Source organism: Equus caballus, chromosome 19 (assembly GCF_041296265.1).
Source record: "Equus caballus isolate H_3958 breed thoroughbred chromosome 19, TB-T2T, whole genome shotgun sequence".
Taxonomy (NCBI): Eukaryota; Metazoa; Chordata; class Mammalia; order Perissodactyla; family Equidae; genus Equus; species Equus caballus.
Genome location: NC_091702.1, coordinates 65,174,969 through 65,197,622, shown reverse-complemented (window position 1 = coordinate 65,197,622; position 22,654 = coordinate 65,174,969). Strand labels below are relative to the sequence as shown.

Sequence of the window (22,654 nt, the reverse complement as noted above, 5' to 3'; positions counted from 1 at the left end):
CGTCTTGAAGTGACCACCGCGACCTTTGCCTGAGGGTTCACAGGTTGAGAGACACCGGGGCGGATCCCCCCCCCCACGTGGTTGAGATGTTTTTTATCCTGGTTTTTATTTCTCGTTTCGCGTTCCGACCGTTTCCACCGTTGGTCTGCCGCCAGTCATCTTCCTTCCTGCCGCTGTCCCCGCAGCTCGGGCTTCACAGCCGTGGACGCCGCCTGGGGCTTTGCTCCTGCTGCTCCCAAGCCCTCGCCTACTTACCCGATTTAAACTCGGGCTTGGGGGCGGGCCGCCAGTAATTTTTTGGTAGACTTCAGGTACCCCGTGTCGTTAACCTGTGGGAAAGGCTCTGCCTTTTGAAATAGCTGATCGTCGCAGTACGCTTTTAGGGGCAACATTATTTTTAGAAATGGAACCTTTAGAGGCTTGTCGAATTCCTACAGTTGATCTAAGTGTGTTGGCCACATGTATTAGAGAGTTTTAGATTTGCATGTTGTCACATTCTATGTATACAACTCACCGGCACTCTTTTTGCCTCAAAGTATACAGGACATTTGTAGACGTGGACTTCAGTCCCTGAGGAAGAAATGGAAGTCGTTGAAAGGGACAGAGATAGTATAGTAATTGAGAAATTCAGCTCTCGCTTAGCAGATGTCAAACATCGCCTTAGTGCGTGAACTCTCCAGGGGATAGGAGGAAAACTTATGGTAGCCTCGATGTAGTTTCTTTCCTCACTTTGCTTATATTGGAGTTAGAGAGCTGTGACAGGTACACTGAGTAACAGGGTAAAATTGACCCAGTTCTTTGGGAGCGTGAATAAAAGTGTTATGAGAGTTCAGGGGAGCAGAAACCACTCCCCCTTTGAGTCACTGGGGAAAGCTTCATGGAAGCAGAGGTGTTTGAAGTAGACTTGGAAGGAGGAGGAGGATTTAGACCAGCATTGTCCAGTTGAAGTATAGTGTGAGCCACGTATGTAATTTAAAATTTTCTGGTAGCCATTTTAAAAACTAAAACTGGTGAAATTAATTTTAGTTATCTATTTAATCGAATATATCCCAAATATTGTTTCAACACCTAATCGTTGTTAAAAAAAAATTAGATAATTTTACATTTTTTTTGTACCAAACCTTCAAAAGCCAATGTGTATTTTACATTTACGCTACGTCTCAATGCGATCTAGCCACATTTCAAATGTTAAATAGCCACACGCATGGCTAGTGGCTAACATAGTGGATAGTGCAGTCAGATAAACAGATGGAAAAGGCCTCTAAATGGAGTAATAGCATGAGCAAGGGCGTGGGCAAGGAAACTAGTGATTTATTTGGAGAGTAGTGGCTAGAAATTCATGAAGTTTGCAAGAGTGAATTGTATCAGAAACTGGCTGTAATCACCTGACTGAGGGCCACCAGGGGACATGTTTCTAGAGTTGAGGTGTCTTTGAGGAGTTCTTAGGTTAGGAGGATTGTGAGCATGCGTCTGGCCCACAGAGGCGGGGGACACGGAGGGCATGGTCGCTAAAGGGGCATTTGTTCTCTTCTAGGGTTGCTGTGTCTTTGGTTTGGCTTTCTGTTTTTGCTCTTTTTATTTTCATGAGTGGAGGAACCCTGAGGTGTTCTGTGGTTTCTCCTCTCCCTCCATTCTCTGTTAATCTTTCTCCTTTTTCTCTGCTCACTCCACTCACCAGTCCCTGAGAATTGAGTTTGAATAGAGTCAGAGAAGATGTTCAGATTTGGAGCCATGGGTTCAGTAAAGCCTCTGCTCTTGGATGCTTGGTGAATGGGTTCTTACAGAATGGGAGGCTTTACTCTTCTTTTAAAAAATGCTGTCACATTTTTATTGTAACTTTGTCGGATGGAAATTTTTCTGAGATGTATTACACATCTCATTGCCTAAGCTAAACTCATTTTAGTCACTTAGAGTCATTCAGTTTACAAATGTAAGTGTGTAAGAATAAAACTAGGTCCCTGTCCTCAAGGAATTTGTGGTCTAGATAGAGGCGGCACATTTAAGAACATCAGTTGCTGTTATGCTTTTGTAAGACAGTGAGACCTCTAGGGCCCGTCTGGGCAGATAGCGTAGATTGTTGCTATGTTAAGTGGCCCCAGGCAGCCATCCCTTTTTGAGATGGCTTTTTATTAGTTTTTCCTATTTTCTTTCTTTCTTGTCAGTGGTATCCCCCGGTTTGTTCCTAATCTGAGAAAATAGGTAGCTGAACTTGTTAAAATTGTGTATACGTTTGTGAAAAGGCTCAGAATGGGGCCTGAAGATCTTCAAAGTACAAGATGTCACTTTTACTTATTTACTGATTTTCAGTTATGTTCTAGACCAGTGCTTCGCAAAAGTTAAGCGTGCATTGGGATTACCTGGAGATCCTGTTAAAATGCAGATTCTGATTCACTAGATTTGCTTGGGACCTGAGATTCTGTGTTTCTGACTGACCAGCTCCTGGGTGGTGGTACTTCTGCTGGTTCCTGGACCACACTGTAGTTCGCGAGATTCTAGATGATGCCTATCTCAGAATGAGTGAGTCAGAGGAATTTATCTCTCTGTATTATGTATTATATGTTATATTGTATCTCCTAACTCATTCTATTATAATTTATCTAGTTACGTGATTTAGGTGTTTAGATAGGGAACTTCTCAAGGGCGGTGACTGGCAGCACGGGCTCAGTGAATGGCTATTGTCTGAACGTATGCATGGATGAGTACAGACTTTTGTACACTCGTGTGCAATAATAGGTCAAGCTGTCATTTCATACAATTTTTTGATTACAGTGTTTTTGTAAGTTGTGTAATTATCTGCTGGTATAATTCTCACTTTTTATCGAAAGCTAAGGTTATCAGAAACTGCCTCAGCCCTCAGACTTTCTGAAACTGCAGCCACGTAAGCTCGGAGGGTGTGGGGAAGTCCTTGTAAAAATGTCTGCAGTTAGTTTGAAATGATTTAAATTTTATTGAAAAATATAGATTTTTAAAATCAAACAAATGTAAATTATTTGTTGACATTACATCTATTACAGTTCAAATATTGGTAATTACTCTTCTTGATATTGAAGAAACTAGCTTTGGATTTGAACATAAATTCTGATTTTCTGAAGCTTTTTCCCCCAAATAATTCCTAAAGATCTAAAGTCATGACTAAAAAAGTTTTTTTGGTTTAAACGTTAATTGTACACAATTGTTGATATTCTGAGTTGTTTAGTTTAAAATTTTTGTACAATATTCTCTCGAAAGTTAGGATTTTAATTTATTGCTAAATTCTTCTTAAATTATTGCTAAGCTTTTCTTAAAATTGTAGAAGTATCAGTTCCATAAAGAAATGTCTATCGTTGTTAATTTGAAATGTGAATAGGAATTGTTTTGAGAATAATAGGGTCTTTTTTCAAAGTTTTGTGCACTTTGTAAATAGTACTTTCAGTGTTTCCCATTTCATAAGCATTGAAATAAGAGGAGAGATTTAAGATGTCACTTAAGGAGTAGATGATTGCAGTTTCAGACATGATATAATCAATAAATAAATACATTTAATGTGAAAGAGAATGGAAGCTATTGTTTAAGAGGAATATTGACAGCTTGTGGTTCTGGGAAGACTAGATACTACCTTACAAAAAAATGAAGAGAAAATGAATCTTACTGTCATGAATTAGGAGTTTTTAAGTGATAACTACTGATTTTATAAACTAGAAATAGAGGGCCGACAAAGATTAGAAATTAAGAGGACTGCCTTTATTTATAGTATTTCCATTAATGTTTTTATTATAATTCAGATTTTCCTGTTTTTAGAGGTCATTCCTAAACAATAATTCACTTCTAGGATTTTGTTTCTGTGGATGTTTTAATATCCATATGTAAGAGTTAGTAATTGGTTTTTGCACGCTAAAGCAATGTGTTCAGTGAACTTATTTCCGTTTACTTGTCCTCGCCACAGAGAGTACAGGTGTGGTCCTTATCTCAGGACGGGGAGGCAGCTGAGGTAGTTCTGGAGCGCCCAGTTAGAGTGTGCAGTGCACAGCCAGGTTACACGCGTCTTCCTAACAGAGCTGGTAGGATATACTTGGCAAGTTATTTCTGCTGCTTATGCTGAAATGTGCATTCAGCTTGGTCTAAACCAAAGACAGTACCCTCCCTCATGTATCAAAAAAGCAAAAGAGAGTTTAGCAAAGTGTTCATAATTTATTTAGCAGGCATTAACTAAATACTGGTTATAATCAAGCTGCTATGTAGTGTTTCAGAAAAAAATTGAGACAGATTTAAAACCAGAACTGTGCATCATTCTGCCTTGCTTGGACTTTTCAATTTTTTCATCATTTTAGATCTAGGAATAATATGTAAAGATACCTTCTGAAGATATCTAAATACTGGTGTTTTTGGAAATTGTATGCTCTATCAGAGTAGAACAGGATTATACAGCTTGAAAAGGGGCAGTGATTGAAGTGACTTTTTAGATATTGAGAATTACAAATGGAAAACAAATCCGTCCCTTATGTTGGGCTCATGAGAGCAAACTGTTTCTTGTGGAAAAGCAAGAGTTGTAAGTTAAGAGCCAATTAAAAGAAAACCTATTTCCTGAAATTTAATGTGTATTTGTTTTTAAGGGTCTGTCTAACCTTTTGACCTGAGCTGAGAAAATGGTGACTAATTAAATCATTTGTTTCAAGTCGTCTTCCTTTTTCTTGCAGGTTAAAGGAGTTTTTTCCTATCCTTAAGTGGACGTAGCATTTCATAGTGAGGACACCGCAGTGTGTGCTTTTCTTTGAAGCAGCTGTCACATAAAACTAATTGCTATGGGGGCTGGCCCCGTGGCCAAGTGGTTAAGTTCGCGCGCTCTGCTGCAGGCGGCCCAGTGTTTCGTTGGTTCGAATCCTGGGCGCGGACATGGCACTGCTCATCAAACCACGCTGAGGCAGCGTCCCACATGCCACAACTAGAAGGACCCACAACAAAGAATATACAACTATGTACCGGGGGCTTTGGGGAGAAAAAGAAAAAAAAATAAAATCTTTAAAAAAAAAAAAAAACCACTAATTGCTATGGTGGTATTTTAGTAATTTCAGCAGGAAGATATAAGAAAATACTATAGGGGCTGGCCTGGTGGCTCAGCGGTTAAGTGTGCATGTTCGACTTTAGTGGCCCAGGGTTCGCCGGTTCGGATCCCGGGTGTGGACATGGCACCGCTTGGCAAGCCATGCTGTGGTAGGCGTCCTATATATAGAGGAAGATGAGCACGGATGTTAGCTCAGGGCCAGTCTTCCTCAGCAAAAAGAGGAGGATTGGCGGCAGATGTTAGCTCAGGGCTAATCTTACTCAAAAAAAGAAATAAATAAAAAGAAAAATAAATAAAAGGAAAATACTATATATTTGCGTAGAGCTTTATCCTTTATATAATGTATATATATGTACATTTCTCTTGGCTCTTACAACAGTTCTGTGGAAGAAGGAAATTATGAATTATTGTTGTTGCCTTGTTAGAGATGAGAGGACAGGCTTAAGGTGGTCACATGAAAACCTACTTTGTGGAAAATGTGGAACTTAAACTCACATCTCTTTAAGCCCTGTGCTCTTCCTAAAGTTGATTGCATGTATGTTATATTTTTCACATATACTTTAACAGACACCTAGAGAAAGCCCAATTAAAAATATACTAATCCCATACTCAGTCAACTATGTGTTCTGAAAGACAAAATATTCAGAGATGTGCCTTGTTGAACATATGTGTCTGCTTATCTGTGGTACCTTTAAGGCTATAAGAATATGCATAAACTGTACCCACATTATCTCTGTTGCAGTTCGTAACTGACGTGGTGGGACGTGATGCAGAGCGTTGTATCCTATAGCTTTACACTCCTTTGGTTTTCATAATGTGTTCTCATATCCCTTGCCAAAAATCAGTTAGATACAATGGCTTTTTGATCTTAAGATATTATGATTACATACATCATCTAGAATATATGTATCTAATATATGTTATATATTTACATATATTTATATAATAAATATATGTAAATATATAAGTAATTGTGTATGTATATCATATAAAAATAGAATTATAATTTATTTTTATTTACATATTTACAATCTGTGAGAACAAAACAGTAATATTAGAACGTATAAGCAGTTACACAGTTTTGATAACTTCATCATCTCAGTAATTTTTGTTTGTTTTTAGTCAGTGATGATAGAGAAATAAGAAACGTGCTTTTAAAGATTATACTTTTCAGGGGCCGGCCTGGTGGTACAGGGCTAATCTTCCTCAAAAAAAAAAAAAAAGTATTTCACTTTTCCTTTTTCTCCCCAAAGTCCCCTGCTACATAATTGTATATTTTTAGTTGTGGATCCTTCTAGCTGTGCCATGTGGGATGCCACTTCAGCATGGCCTGATGAGCAGTGCCATGTCCATGCCCGGAATCGGAACCGGCAAAACCCTGGGCCGAAGCAGAGCGCTCGAACTTAAGGAGTGCTTTTAAAATCACCCCTTGTGGTTATTTTCCCCTTGACAGAGTTTCTAGCCTTTGTTTAGAAGTATAAAAGTGATGCATAGCTCCGCTGCAGGCGGCCCAGTGTTTCGTTGGTTCGAATCCTGGGAGCGGACATGGCACTGCTCATCAAACCACGCTGAGGCAGCATCCCACATGCCACAACTGGAAGGATCCACAACGAAGAATATACAACTATGTACCGGGGGGCTTTGGGGAGAAAAAGGAAAAAATAAAATCTATAAAAAAAAAAAAAGTCATTGTAAAAACATTTAAAAAAAAAAAAGTGATGCATAGAAGAATGTATTCATGTCTTGTAGGTGTGTAATTGAATCAGAAATTTTTGAGCTTTGTTTTGTAGATTTTATTTAGATTTAACCACTTACATGAAAATAAATGAAAACCTATTTTATCAGATATATTATTGACAGTTGGAATCCAGGTTTAAAAAATAAATCCATTATGTATTTCTTTGCCAAAATGTGATCTCCATTGGTAAAGTACCCTTGGAAAGAATTGCCCAGATGTTGCAAAGTGTTGTCACCTCATTTGCAATAGTTGTTCCTTTATTTTCTAAAGTGATGGTTTCAAGAAAAGGAATGTTGGTGGTATTTCTTTTCTCATTACACTTTGGATAAAGTGGAAATTTGTGGTAGAAACAGGTAATCCACTGTTTTGTGTTGATTTGTGCTATTTTCATCCCATTCTTTCTCTTATGCAAAGGATACACTCTATTTTCAGTTTCCAAATAAACTACTGCTTTGGTGAAAAAAACCAAAAAGCAAAAAACCAGTGCATTTTTTGGTACATTAGAAGTGCTGGAAAGTCACCTCATATGTATGGAAAAGAACAGTGTGTGAGGGACTTTTTATTTTGAGGAAGCATGGAAGAGGAAAGAATTTGAAACACTTTCTAAAGTTAACTTCTCGTTAGTGGAGAAGACATTCTTCCATTTTGTAAGCAGAGTATTACAGCAAATGCATTGCAACATGGCACATACGGTGCAGTTATGAGAAGCTTTTTGTTTTGCTCATTTGTTTTTTTTGCTTAGGCAAAAATTCCTGAGTGTTTCTTAGCAGAGGAAGGGGCACCGTTGGTACGAGTGGTGGAATTTGATCTACATGGATTATGGATCAAAAATAAGTCTGTGAAGATTTAAAGCATCTGTTCCATTTGTGGTTAATTTTAGTACTTTACAGAGCAACATTCTGTGATCTCTGTCTCCCTTGCCTATTGCACAGTGCTGAAATACTGTAGCTATCGTGTTTGGCTTCTTAAGCCAAGAGGACTAGATTTTACACCTTCTTTATTTGGCACAAGATCCTGGTTAAACATAGATTCTGGAGAGGATTACTTTATTTGATAAGGGACTCTCCCAAAGCTGCTTTTGTGGCTCTGATCCTGATACAAAGTTTCACTAATTTTTTTTTTTAAGATTTTGTTTTTTTCTTTTTCTCCCCAAAGCCCCCGGTACATAGTTGTGTATTTTTAGTTGTGGGTCCTTCTAGTTGTGGCATGTGGGACGCTGCCTCAGCATGGCTTGATGAGCAGTGCCATGTCCGCACCCAGGATCGGAACTGGCAAAACCCTGGGCCACCAAAGCGAAGCCGGTGAACTTAACTACTCGGTGATGGGGCCGGCCCCTCACTAATGTTTTTAAGCTAGTCAGTTGGGTGTCTTTTTCCCCTTGGCATTCAAATATACAACTTGTTAAAATACTGTAACAAGTGTATCTGATACTGACGAAAATCCAGATAACTTCAAAGTTTCACAATTATCAAATTCTGCTTTCACGGACTGTAAAATGTCATGGTCATTTCTGAATGTGCTGTCGTACTATTTGTTAGAAAGTATTTATGGTTTGAGATTGATATTTAAAAGTAAGTTGCACAGTACATATGGTCATTGAACTCCATCCATATCCACTGTACAAGTGAATATGTAAAAAGTGGTCCTATTTCCATTTCTACCAAATGTCACACAAAATGTTCAGAAATTAATTAAGGAGTTTTGGTGTGGTAGTAATTTGTAACCAGCATGCTAACAATAGTAACAAAATAAGTTCCAACAAAGCTTTGCTGCTGATGTCTCATGACCTGGGTATTAAGAAATAACCAGAAATGAAGTGGCACAAAGTAAGTCATGAAACTACAACTCAACATGTGCAACTTGCCACTGTTACTCACTGTTACACAATTTGCTGTTGCTTACAACTAGTTAGCTGGTCACTTTCAAGTTTTAAAATAATTGGTCAGAGTCTGTGCCTGGGTATAATGTATGTATGGGCAAGCTGGCCTGTCTTGGTTTAATCTGTGCTTGTGGTGGTTTACATTCTAAACAAATCTGAATGGACTACACCTTAGGAAGAGCTGCTCCCACCTCTGTTCAGTGGGTTTTATATAATAGGATTTGGGCTATCTTGGGATAGCCACATAGAAAATAAGCTACCCGAGAGGGTGCACTTTTTTGCTCACAGCTGCATCTCTGGTGCCTTGCCCAGTGGCTAGCTTGTAGTGGGTGTTTGATATATATTTATTAAAGATTTGAATAAAGGAATACTTTTGTCAGAGAAGGAAAGAATTCATAGCGTGGGTAGAGAGAAGTACAGGAGAGTTATTGGAAACTGAAGGAGAGTGTTCTAAAGAGAGTCTGACACTGCCGAGTCTGTAAAGATGACAAGGGCTGAGAAAGATGACTGATGGCTTCTTGGAGCAGTTTGGTGCAGTGATGGAGGCTTAGGCTGGATGAGGAGAGAGCAAGCGGAGATGAGGGGAGACTACGTGTCAGGGAGTTGAGCTGTAAAAGGAAGGAGAGAGGACTTTCTGAAAGGGACTAGTCACGTGCAGTACCTGAGTCCATTTTATCTCTTGGCTCTGTTTAATACTGCTAGCCGACTCGGAGCTTTGAACAGTATCCTCTGCAGTAGAAATAATGTGTTTAAAATGTTTACATAGCAGCCTTTGGGCGTTTATTGATTTCCCCAGTGATGTAGCTTTTGTTTTTTCATTTTAATCAAACAATATGTCTTAGACCCTGACCACTTTAATACACAAAATTAATTTGAAAAAATTTGGTAATTGGGTTTTCCCTGTAGTTTCTTTGTACTCTGCATTTAAGTTTAGATGATTACATATGTTCCGGGTCCTAACTGGTGTTTTTGAACTACTATAATCTTACTTTAAAAAAAATAATTACAGGAAAGGATTCCATTTTAAGAATTTTGAAAACCAGTGAAGTTGACTTAGCTTCCTTGATAGATTGAGAGGCTTCGAGTTAAAAAAATTTTCTTCTACTCCAGGAAACATCCTATCTGAAGTGTTTTGGAAATTTACCTCGATATGCTTAGGTGACAGAGTGCTATTCTGAAGTTGAATAGACTGTGGGAGATCACACTGATAAGTGGCTGGGAGTGATTGCTAATTGCTTAATTCTAGGGCTGTTTCATTATTTTATTGTGAATGCAATCTATTAAGAAAAATCAAGTCCTTATTTTTCTTTAAACATTTCTTTCTTTTTTTTTTTTAAAGATTGGCACCTGAGCTAACATCTGTTGCCAATCTTCTTTTATTTTTCCTCCTTCTCCCCAAAGCCTCCCAATACATAGTTGTATATTCTAGCTGTGAATGCCTCTGTTTGTGCTGTGTGGGACGCCGCCTCAACATGGCCTGATGAGTGGTGCCATGTCCGCTCCTGGGATCGGAACCAGCGAAACCACAGGCCCTGGAAGCAGAGCGCAAGAGCTTCCACTCGGCCTCAGGGCTGGCCCTTAAAGATTTATTCTTGACTAAGTGAAGAGTGATTTAGTATTCCTAAACTCGCTTTCCCCTTGTCCTCTAATTTAGTTTTCCATATTTTGCTATTGTCTCATTTGTCTCTCAGCATTTGTGTCACGTGTCCTAGAATGGTTCATGTGAACAGCAGCTCACTGTCCGACACTCTTCTCTTTTGGAAAAGAGTGGAGGCTTCAGTGCTCATGGAGTCTTGTGCGGAGACTGGCCTGAAAGAGAAGGTTGGAAAGGACAGATTGAGACGAGCTGTAGGCGCTAAGATATAATGGAAAGAGGAGTGGGAGGGGTATTCTGGTGGAACAGAAGATAATTCATACGCTGTGGGAATACTCTCCACCTCTTTTGATTAGGCAGTATCTGGTACTCGCCCCATTTATAGGTGAAGAAACTGGGTTTGTATCCTAGGTCATAGAGCTGTTAAGTGTGTAGAGTCTGATGTCATGCTTTCTGATTTGAAATTTGAGACTATTTTCTCTATAGCACGTTGCCACTAAGCCTTTATATACTTAATTATTGGTACTTTTGCTATTGAGCTGCCATGGCAACTGTTTAGAAGTCTGGTGATTCCATATGTAAAATGTCCAGAATAGGTAAATCTGTAGAGACAGAAAGTACATCAGTGGCTGGGAGCAGGGTGGGGAGGAATGAAGAATGGCTGATAATAGATAAGGGGTTTAAGTGCAGAAAGAAATATGTAAAAATATTCAGGAGATGAACTAGGTCTTATTTTCATCTCTTATTTGGAGTACAACTAAAGTTTTCATAAATTTTGAAATTATAGAGAAAAGTTTTTACAACATGGTTGGGGAAAAACAGAATTTAGAAAGAAGTGTAATATATAGTTATTTTTTCCTAATGACAGATTTTCTGTAGTTTTAAGTTTTCGGAATATAACATATATAATCTAGTTGCTTTTATTAAAAAATATAATTTTAAATGTGATTCAATGTATGACTTATTCAGAAAATAATTACAAAACTTCAAATTGAATTTATTAACCCTTGAAGCATTGAGAAATGCATGTTTACTTTGGTAGTACTTGAAAATTCATGTCCCTCCCCACCCCCCTTAACTTGCGTTGTGCAAATGCTCCATATGCTAGGAGTTACTCACCATTGGTTGAGGAAGAAAAATCTGATTCAGTTGCTAGCTTGGATATAAACATTAAACTAATTTCATATAAATTTAGTCACTTTTTTGCCTTGCTGTAATTCTAAAGCAACTTGGATTGCAATGTTTAGGTTAGATGATTTTCCCACAAAACAGCTGCTGAGGGGAAATTCTATTATATTTTATTCAGGTTTTGAAAATACATCGTTGATAGATCATCAACAGTAACCTATATATGTATTATACTAACATATGTTATAGTTTCAATGTCACAGAGTCAGGAAGTGATGTGTTTCTGCTTCTTTCCAACTCCAACACTTTGGATTTGCTCTGTCCTTGAACCTTCTGAGCAAAGGAGACAGTTACTTATTTTTCGTACTTACTAGGTTAAATGGACAAGGCCCGTACTTTCCTATTTTTTAAAAAAATACAAGTATCTTATTTATTTATTGTTGAGGAAGATTGGTCACCTGTTGCCACTCTTCCTCTTTTTGCTTGAGGCAGATTGTCACTGAGCTAACATCTGTGCCAGCCTTCCTCTGTTTTGTATGTGGGATGCTGCAACAGCATGGCTTGAGGAGCAGTATGTAGGTCCACGCCCGGAATCTGAACCCGTGAACCCCAGCCACCAAAGCGGAGTGTGTGAGCGTAACCTCTATGCCACTGGCCTGGCTTGTACTTTCCTATTTTAAGATCTCTCTAAATGTCCAGTACATTTCTACCAGCCAGCTTGCGAGGTCAGTAAGAAGCCGCCATAATCAAAGAAGGCTTAGGAAACCACAACCCACGTGATTATAGCCCACCAGACATGTGTTTTACCTTTGAATGTTAGGTATTGCTTGTTCAAAAGTAGAAAGAAGCTTGGTTTAGGGGAAGGAAAATTCTATTTGAGAGCTAAATGCCATAGAGTTCCTGTCTCTCGATAGGAACTTGATCCTTTTATAAATTATTTAACTTCACTATTTTCAGCTCTTTTACGACTTTTACAAGCACATTTGTAATGTCAAAGGGCTGATAACTGAATCTTTGAACACTTTGTTCAGAAGATAACGTTATCGTTAATAATTTAGTTTGTGAGAAATGCCTTTTGCTGCTTAAGATGGAGCATTTTCTGGCTTCTTGCTCATGGTTGTACTGCTGGAGACCAAGAGTGTGGTTCCCTGGGGGCAGCATCAGAGAATTCAGTAGCAGCTGTGTCAACAGAGGTGCTTGTGCATTATTAAGATTTAAAAAGTACGTTGAGGATTGGGCATTTTGCTCCAAAATACTAACTTTGTTTTCTGGAATAGTAAGGGATTTGGGAAAGTTACTTCAAAAGGAAACCAAGGATTTTTACGCTGAAAAATTCTAGTTCTTCATTTATTTGGTGAAAGAATTTCTTCTCATTAAATGGGGTTTTCAGTTTATTTCATCTCATTAAATGGTGTTTTCTGTTCATTTACACATTTAATCATTAAAAATTATGGTATGTATTCATCAAAGATTCCATTAAGTTTTGTTTCATAGTTACAAGCAATCCTTCAAATTCTACCAGGCTATCTTGTACATTTTGGCCAGAATAGACTAGATAAACCCCAGTCTTTATCAACTATGGGCCTGAAGTGTTTCTCACCGGGAGTCTCTTTCCCTCACTTTCTTGTCCAACACTTTGGTGACCATGTAGCAAAAGAACAGAATGTTTCTTGTGTGGTTACTAGTTATTTTCTTGTTCATATAAATTTGTAGTAGCTTTGTTAAGAAATCCTTCAAATTTACTATTCTTTTTTTTATTAATTTTTATTGAGTTAATGATAGTTTACAATCTTGTGAAATTTCAGTTGTACATTATTGTTTGTCAGTCGTGTTGTAGGTGCACCCCTTCACCCTTTGTGTCCACCTCCCACCCCACCTTTCCCCTGGTAGCCACTAATCTGTTCTCTTTGTCTACATTTTTAAATTCCTCATATGAGGGGAGTCATACAGAGATTGTCCTTCTCTAGCTGGCTTATTTCACTTAACATAATTCCCTCAAGCTCCATCCATGTTGTTGCAAATGGGACGACTTTGTCCTTTTTTATGGCTGAGTAGTATTCCATTGTATATATGTACCACATCTTCTTTATCCAGTCATCAGTTGATGGGCACTTAGGTTGCTTCCACGTCTTGGCTATTGTAAATAAGGCTGCAATGAACATTGGGGTGCATGGGACTTTTGGAATTGCTGACTTCAAGCTCTTTGGATAGATACCTAGTAGTGGGATAGCTGGGTCATATGGTAGTTCTATTTTTAAAGAAATCCTTCAAATTTGATCGCTGCTTTTCTTTTGGATATGATCCCAAGTGATTACGTTTTCATTTAATTCCTTTCCCTTAAGAGGGCAACACTTTAGGAAATTTATACATTTAAACTAATATTCTTGGGATCCCAACAGTAGGAAAGATTTACATTATCTTCCTGAGAGAAAGTAGAATGGGAGTAATTTATTTTCCTCAAAACCACAAAATTGTGACAAACTCCTGGTTTCCTGATCCTAGTGGGATTCTCTGCCTTTCAGGCTGCTTCAAAGAATTTTAGAAACTGTCTGGCTAAATTATAGATTTTTATTTGTAGAGATTTCGTATGTATTGTATACTGCAATTATAAACAAAGACAAAACCTGAGCTTTTGACAATTCTGAGGGAATTAGTTATTTTTATTTTTTTATTTTTTATGTTTTGAGGAAGATTAGCCCTGAGCTAACATCTGCCAATCCTCCTCTTTTTGCTGAGGAAGATTGGCCCTGAGCTAGCACCTGTGCCCATCTTCCTCTACTTTATACGTGGGATGTCTACCACATGGCTTTTGCCCAGTGTTGTCATGTCTGCACCTGGGATCCACACTGGGGAACACTGGGCCACCGAGGTGGAACGTGCAAACTTAACTGCTGTGCCACTGGGCGGGCCCGGGAATTAATTTTACATAGTTATTTCCTACAAAACAATTCATACCTCTGTGAAAGTTTTTTAAAAACATTATTTTAACCTATACAGATGAAAATAAAATTTGTTTCATACTTTTCTCCTTAAACGTAGTAGACTGAACATAACTGCTTGCTGATTTACTTGATAATTTACTTGATGATGTGACATTATTTTGCTTTAATATATAGTACAGTGATACCATTAGAGCATTTTTGGCTCCTCTCACATTTACTGAATACTTAGTGTAAGCCAGGCGCTGCTCTAGGCATGATGTCTGTATGGTTAAGTACTAAGTGTTCCCGTACTGCAGTGCTTTGAATTCTGGGCTGTGTTTTCTGTTTCTCCTTCTTGTCTCTGTGTAGCATAATGTTAACAGCCTAAATTCTGGAAGCAGACTGTTAGAATTTGAATCCTGGCACTACTGCGTACCTGACACGTGACCATAAGCTATGTAACCCCTCTTTGCCTCAATTTTTGCATCTGTACACTGGGGCCAATGATGTAACCTACTTCGTAGGGTTATGAGAATTAAAAAAACCTAGGTAAAATGTTTGAAACAGAGCCTGGCACAGTCAGTGCTATGTAAAGTGTTAGTCGTTGCTACTGCCAGGAATACTATTGAATATGAATTACTGTTACTTCTCAGTGCTGTCAGCCTGCTTGCCCTGTCTTCTCTTTTTAAATTTGTTTAATCTGAGAAAACATGTTAGCTGAGCTTGTTAGAACTAAATGAAAAATAAGAGTAAATTGGGCGTATGAAACCTGAGGTTCCCTTTCAGGAAAGGAGAGTGCTGGGTATGCCTTGACTTTACATTTTGGCTGCTGAGCACATTTTTTTTCTTAGGCACAACCTTTCACAGGTCATGATTATAAATGAATCTCGAATAAGAAAAAACAAGTAGTAAAAATTACCTTAATAGATAGGACTTGTTTTTTAGGGAAAAAGATCTTGAAGAAGCTCTGGAAGCAGGAGGTTGTGATCTTGAAACTTTGAGAAATATAATTCAAGGGAGACCACTGCCTGCTGATCTGAGGGCCAAAGTTTGGAAGGTAACTGAAAACTAAAACAAATAAAATGTTATCACTTAAGAATAATATTTCATAATTTTTATTTTCAGTTGTCTTAGTTGCAGAAGACTTTATTATATTATGAGCATGGCACATCTAGAAAATTTACCAAACAGAACAACTTACAAAAATATGTGTTTTTGTAGTGTTTGATATATTTAATAGTTTAGGTTTGAGAGGTAATATTTTCTCTTGTAGCTATTAGAAATGATGCTTATGAAGATTGTTTAATGCAGTGGGAAAATGCAACCAATGAGTAAAATAGGATATATAATTGCAAACATGGAGCGATCTCAGCTATATTAAAAAAAAAAAAAAAAGGTGAGGAGGAATAAGTCTCTGGGTGTTGGAATTACCAGATCTTGTTTTTTTAGTATCCCTGTCCTTTCCTCCCCATCCCACCCACTGGATTATTTAAAAATAAATCCTTGGTAGCACGCTAAAATACTTGCACATGAAAGTCCAAGTTATGAAGACTCTTAAAATAACCATAATACCATTAAACTTAAGGGTAGTAGTTCCTTAATGTGTCCTCAGTGGCAGAAGAGCTGAGAGAGCTCTGTGGGGTCTCTTTTATAAGGGCAGTAATCCCACTTATGAGAGCTCCACCTTCATAACCCAATCACCTCCCAAAGGCCCCACCTCCTAATACCATCACTTTGGAGATTAGGTTTCAAGTATGAATTTTGAGGGGGCCACAGACATGCAGTCTATAGCATTACTGATGTTTGCTTGAAATAAATTTACATATGTAATTATGTAAATATTTTGTGTAATTCATGCTATTCATTGGATTGACATGGAGTAGTAAAATTTAATGGAGGAGGATTTAAAATAATTATGTTGGTTCATTGTGATATGTCTAAGGGGTCAGCATTTGGTGGAGTGTAGATACATTGATTTGTAATATTTGACGTATGCATTTTTATTCCTAAATTCAGGCCTTTCCATTATTACAGCGTATTTTCCAAGAATGAGAAATAACATATGAAGCTAGTTGCTTTTTTTATCTTTCTTCCAGATTGCTCTAAATGTTGCAGGAAAAGGTGATAGTTTGGCATCATGGGATGGTATTTTAGACCTCCCAGAACAGAACACTATTCACAAAGACTGTCTAGAGTTTATTGGTAAGTTTAATAACTGTTTTTTCAAGCAGTGGAAAATTTTGGAAATAATTTTTGGTGAAGGAGTCACTCTTTAGTAGAATTATCTTGTAACTTTGCATATGTTGAATTTGTAAAAGGCTAGTAAATAGTTTTAGAACTTTTCTTTTGAAATTCTTATGAAATAACGTCTAATATTTTAAGAAAGCCCAATTTTTAGTGTTTCCTTTGCATTATGTGTTCAATTTTCAAGTACCTTTAGTTTTGTTGCAGTTTTAAAATTGCTCTTTGTGTAATTAAAGATCTGTACGATTGTATACAGACCTCAAAGAGGGCTGTGTTCCAGAAATTTATCTGTGAATCCTAGATCATGGTCTGCTATAGAGAAACTCTTGTAAGTCATAGGTGAATGGGCTTCCAGTCACTTTATGAGATCTTTCTCAAGATTAAATTAATTCAGTTCATATTTCTCTTTTAAATTCGTCTGTGGTCCATTGGTGTCTTTTTGTTTCTCTTTCTGTCATATTTTAGGGAAGTTGACTAGAGAGGCTTTTGTGCACTAATCACAACAGAAACCTTACTGCTGGTGTGGGCAGAGGAAAGGGAATGTGGTGGTGGAGAGGGGTGACTTTCCCTCCCTTTGAGGAAGCTGTAGTGGCAGCTGCCATGTGGAGTAGATGATAATCTGTTGTTTAGAAAACACTGTTTTGCTTGCCAGGCATAAAGGTTCTGCCTCCCTCTCTTGCCCCTCTGCTCCAGATTGTCCATTCTTAGGGCTAGCATGTGTGTAAGTCAAGCATTGTCAAGTTAGTAAACACTGAAGAAATGTTCGAAAAATGTGCTTTCATGTAGTTTCCTTGTGCCCTTGACATGCTCTAAATGCACTAAGATAGTATTGTATGTTTGTAAACAAGTGTTATGTCCAATAACTAAGCCTCTAACAGGCCCTTGGTAACTTTGTTTTGACGCTTATTTTCTAGATCACCTTTCAGTGCCAGAAGAGAAGGCAGCAGAATTACTTTTGGATATTGAATCTGTAATTACCTTTTATTGTAAATCACGCAACATTAAATATAGCACGTCCCTTAGCTGGATCCATCTACTCAGACCGTTGGTGCATCTCCAGCTGCCACGCAGCGATTTATACAACTGCTTTTATGCTATCATGAACAAGTACATTCCCAGGTAAAATATAATGTGGTTATTATAGTTTTAAAAATGAATAAAAGTCTAGTTGGCTTTGAACTTAAGTTGTTAGATTTAATTTGGTGGTAAAGTAAAAGGTTCAAATAATTTTTAAGGTTGTTTGAGTCATTGTTATTTGATGTTATTTTTGTGATTATAAACGGTTTTTTAAAAGATTCTTTAGTTAAGAATTTGTGCTTCTAGAGTTTAGATATGCAGCATAACTCTTCATACTTTTTACATGGTTTGCTATTTTAATTTCTTTACCTATAAAAGAAAAATAACATTATAGTGTTTAAGTGAAAAGTAAAATTTTTGGAGTGCTACCTTAAGTGAGGTGCTGAGGTTACAGCTTGGAATGTAGCACTAGAAATACGGGCATTGAACAAGTCATTAGAAATGGGCTGAGTGTTAGGAATGTGAAATGAGTGCCATGGGAATACATAATGGGGGTGACCTGACTTGCCCTGGAGGTCAGGGACAGCTTCCCTGGGCAAGTGACACTTAGGTTGAGACTAGACAGATGTGCAGGTGGTTGTGGTGGTAGTGGGGGGAGTAGTAGAGGCGGCACTCGTGAAGCCAAAATGAATCCTTGTAGTTCCTGGTGCTCTGGATCTGGTAGTCAGGATTTTAGGGCCAGAAGGAACTTTGGACATAATCTGGACCAGTGGTTTGGGTACACGGTGAACCTAGGATGCACACTGGAGTCATTGGGGGAGCTCTTGTTTGCATCCCTAACAAAGTAGATCAAACCTCTGAGGAGGGCACCCGGGCATTGGGGTTTGTTTAGAGCTTCTCCATTGATTGCAGTGTGCAGCCAAGGTAGAGAGACCCCCTCTTCTGGAGCTTGGCAGTTCAGTGACTACCATTTTTACCACTTTCTTTGTGATAACGTTCTATAACTAGGTGTAGGTGCTTTGTGTATTTTCTCATTTAAACAGTGACCATTATAAGGTAGGTAACTCTGATTTACAACTACAGAAACTGAGGCAAAGGAAGAGAGAGATTAGATAACTTCTCCAGGATTCCACTTCTGGTGTGTGACTGAGTCAGGATTTGAACCTAAGTTTGGATGGATGCCTGTGCTTTAGCTAATATGGTTCTCCACCCTGGTTCCTTGTTAGAATCAATTGGAGAACTTTTTCTTTTTCTTTAATAGCATAAGATATCATTCATGTATCATAAAATTCATCCATTTAGTATGTACAATTCAGTGGTTTTAGTATAGTCAGAGTTGTGCAACCATAAACACAGTCACTTTTAGTACATTTTCATCACCCCAAAAAGAAACCCCATACCCATTAGTAGTCAGCTCTCCATTTTCCCCAAGGCTGTCAGCCCTAGGCAACCACTAATCTTTCTGTCTCTATGGATTTGCCTACTCTGGACATTTCATATTAAGAGAATAGTAAAATATGTGGTCTTTTGTGACTGCCTTATTTCACTTAGTGTAATGTTTTAAAGATTTGTCCATATTGTAGTGTATATCATTTCATTTCTTTTTATTGCTGAGTAACATTTCATAATATGCATATACCACATTTTATTTACTCATTCACCAGTTGGTGGACATTTGGATTGTTTTCACTTTTTGACTGTTATGAACAATTGTGTACAAGATTTAGTGTAGACATATATTTCATTTCTCTTGAGAATGTACCTAGGAGTGGAATTGCTGGGTCATATGGTAACCCTACATTTAGGTTTTTGAGGAGTTGCCAGACTTTTCCACAACAACTGCACCGTTTTACGTTCCTATTAGCAGTGAATGAAGATCCCAGTTCTGCATCCTCATCATCATTTTTTCTATTATAGCCAGATTAATGAGTATAAAGTAGTATCTCATGGTTTTGATTTGCATTTCCCTGACAGCTAGTGATGTTGAGCATCTTTTCATGTACTTAGTGGCAATTTGTGTATCATCTTTGCGGAAATATCTGTTTAGCCAAAGAATTTTTAAAACATGCTGGTCCTTGAAATTTCAAATATAACTAGACTAGGTAGATCCTAGGCATAGATATTTTTTAAAAACTCTCCAGGTGATTCTGATATACACTAAAGTGGAGAACCTCTGTGTTACCCTGAAGCCGTTGGTGCTTCATGGAAGGAAAATAGACCCAGAGATGCTGGGAGACAGGGCTAAGGTTGTGGTAGAGCTGAGATTGGAATTCATATTTGGGAGTCATTCTGTTATACTAAGTCTGTCAACTGCTTATATTTTAGCTTATATTTTATCATGTCTCATTGTAACAGAGCTAGTAATAGCAAGGGACATGATGTTCCAGCTTTCTCTCTAGAGAATGTTGGTGGTAATAGTAGTAGAGGCGGGGGGTTTTACATTGAGCTATACAACACCCTGTCTCGTCAGGTTCCTCCGGTTACTGTTTCCATGAATTCCACATGTAACACAGTGTTCCAGCCGGGTCAGCATTAATGGCCCTGGATAGAACACAGCCCCACAAAATGCTGCTAGAAGAACTTTATTATAATATATCTTCTTATTACAGGCTGATGTAGAACATGGGTAGAATTCTGTCAAGCACAGTGCCTTGCATGGAGAGTAGCTTTGCCATACACAGCTGTTAAATGAATGGATGTTGTTGCAATGGCAGACTCCCTGAAGTGTCTCCCTTTTCCTCAAGATGAGACCACAAACTAGACAGTTCTTCCTCTAATTTATGTTTCTGCTCTGCTCACTGCCTGTTTCCATGTTTTGCCTTGGCAGTCTATTGCTTACCAATCTAGGGCCTTCTCTACAAAACTTTCTGTCATCTGCGGTATCAAAAACCGAGAGACAGACAGTCATACCACATCCTGGCATTGACCTCAGATATTGGTTTCGTAGAAATTACTTTTCGTCTTTCCCACTTCAATAGCATTTCAAAACATTATCTCTGCTTTTATGTAAAAACTGTGACATTCATTTCATTAACTTTTTTGCATGAAGCCTTTTACCTATTTCAGTTTCTTTACAGTTCGCTTTTTTAGAGACTGTGCCCTACCAAGACATCACTTGTTGAAATACCAAATTACATATATAGAAAGGTAGTATGGAATAGCCAGCCCTGGTGGTCTCGTGGTTAAGATCCAGCACTCTTACTGCCATGGCCCCCATTTGTTTCCGTCAGGGAAGCACACCACCCATCTGTCGGTGGTCATACTGTGGTGGCTGCATGTTGCTGTGATGCTGAAAGCTGTGCCACTGGGATTTCAAATCCCTGCAGGGGTACCCATGGTGGACAGGTTTCAGCAGAGCTTCTAGACTAAGAAAGACTAAGAAGCAGGACCTGGCCACCTACTTCTGAAAAGTTGGCCATGAAACCTCTAGGAATAGAAATGGAGCATTGTTACAGCGCCGGAAGGGGAGAAGATGGCACAAAAAGACTGGGCAGGGCTCCCTCTGCTGTCCTCAGGGGTGCTAGGAGTCAGAACGACTCGACAGCACTAGCAACAGCAAATGGTTTAATGCCTGGTTTCTGTATACAAGTCTTAGCTCCATCACATCTTAGCTATGTGACCGTGGGTGAGTTATTTGACCACAGCTAAACCTCGGTTTTCTCATCTGTAAGATGGGGATGATAGTAGTATCTATTTGATAGGGTTGCTTGTGAAGATAAAATGAGATAACTTTGTAAAGTGTCTGCTGCACTTTCTGGGACATGGTATTTCCTCAATAAATACTGCCTTTATTATGATGTCCTGTGCTTTGAGCTGTTTGTTTTTACTGATTCATTAAACACAAGGGAACAAGGCAAGTAGTAGTCCAGTTATGCAGTAAGGGGAGTGTGTGGCACCTCCTGGAATTCACTCTAAGCACCTGGTCCCCAGGCCACTTCAACAGCTTCTAAGGCTCTGGATCCACTCTTTTGAAATGTTCATGTGTGGCCATTTCCGCCTTGTGCCTTTGCTGAAAGACATTCCTGACTGAGTACATAGACTGCGGAGCTAACTTGAACCCTTCCTAGGAGTTTCTTCTTGGCAGGAAAGAAGGGGGCTGGACTTCTTCAGGACTCTCACATCTTCTTTTGGGATCAAAAACTTATTGAAATAACCTAAGTGGACCTTCCATTGTCAGTGGTCCCTAACGTCCTTTCGCTTGAGTGCATCCTGAGTTCACCTGGAGAGAATCTCCTTAGAGTTTTTCTACCAACTTTCTGACAGGTCAGGTGTATTAGATATTAGCAGTCGAGAGCTCCCGGGTTGTGTCAGACGGGCTTGCTGTGATGCTGTGGTGTTCAGGTGTTGTGGGGGTGGGAGAGGAGGTGGGTGTTGCAGGAGGATTGGTTACTGATACGATCATTTCTCACCTATTAATGCAAGAAATCCTGCTTCTTTTATCTTTTAGGGATTGTTCCCTGAAGGGGAGACCATTTCATCTTTTCCGATTACTCATCCAGTACCATGAGCCTGAGCTTTGTTCATTTCTTGATACGAAGAAAATTACTCCAGACTCCTATGCACTCAACTGGGTAATAAAGTGAAAGTAGGAACACTTAATGAAAAATAGCTTTCTATAAAACTGTAGTTAGGGTTTTTTCCCCCCAAGGAAGAGAAAGAAAAGTACTAAATTATAGACCATTACTTCTTAAACCAGAGGAGTAAAATTATTGCCACTTTAAAAATATTTTCTGCTCTTATGTTAGTTCAGATTATTTAATATGAAGTTAAGCCTTTTGTTGTTTGACACATATATGTAAATATGTGTGACATATTTACATCTATGTAATATGTATTACATGTATATAACATATGTATCAGTTCACTTTAAAACTCTGCGTGATTAAGTTGTTGATGGTGTGTATAAGAATTGATATCCAATCGTAAGGAAAATGACAAGATTATCAAATGATCAATATAAAAGAATGTAAAGTACATCTCAGTGCTCTGTCATTCTGTATTTGTATTTTCAATGGGAAGTTGTATTCTAGGTGAGTGGTTCTCAAATCTTTTGGTCTCAAGATCTCTTATACAACATTTATTGAGGCTCCATGGT

At 38.4% G+C, this 22,654-nt stretch overlaps 1 protein-coding gene across 2 annotated transcripts in view; it reads left to right on the top strand.

The window, feature by feature from the left end:
• The window catches only part of TBC1D23 (TBC1 domain family member 23), a 50,705-nt gene that overhangs the window by 880 nt on the left and 27,171 nt on the right, over positions 1 to 22,654 (top strand). For both annotated transcript variants that reach the window (XM_023623915.2, XM_005602121.4), the window contains exons 2-5: positions 15,244 to 15,355; positions 16,395 to 16,500; positions 17,457 to 17,661; positions 22,007 to 22,130. In XM_023623915.2, the coding sequence (XP_023479683.1) occupies positions 15,244 to 15,355; positions 16,395 to 16,500; positions 17,457 to 17,661; positions 22,007 to 22,130 (547 nt within the window). The remainder of the gene's footprint in view (positions 1 to 15,243; positions 15,356 to 16,394; positions 16,501 to 17,456; positions 17,662 to 22,006; positions 22,131 to 22,654) is intronic.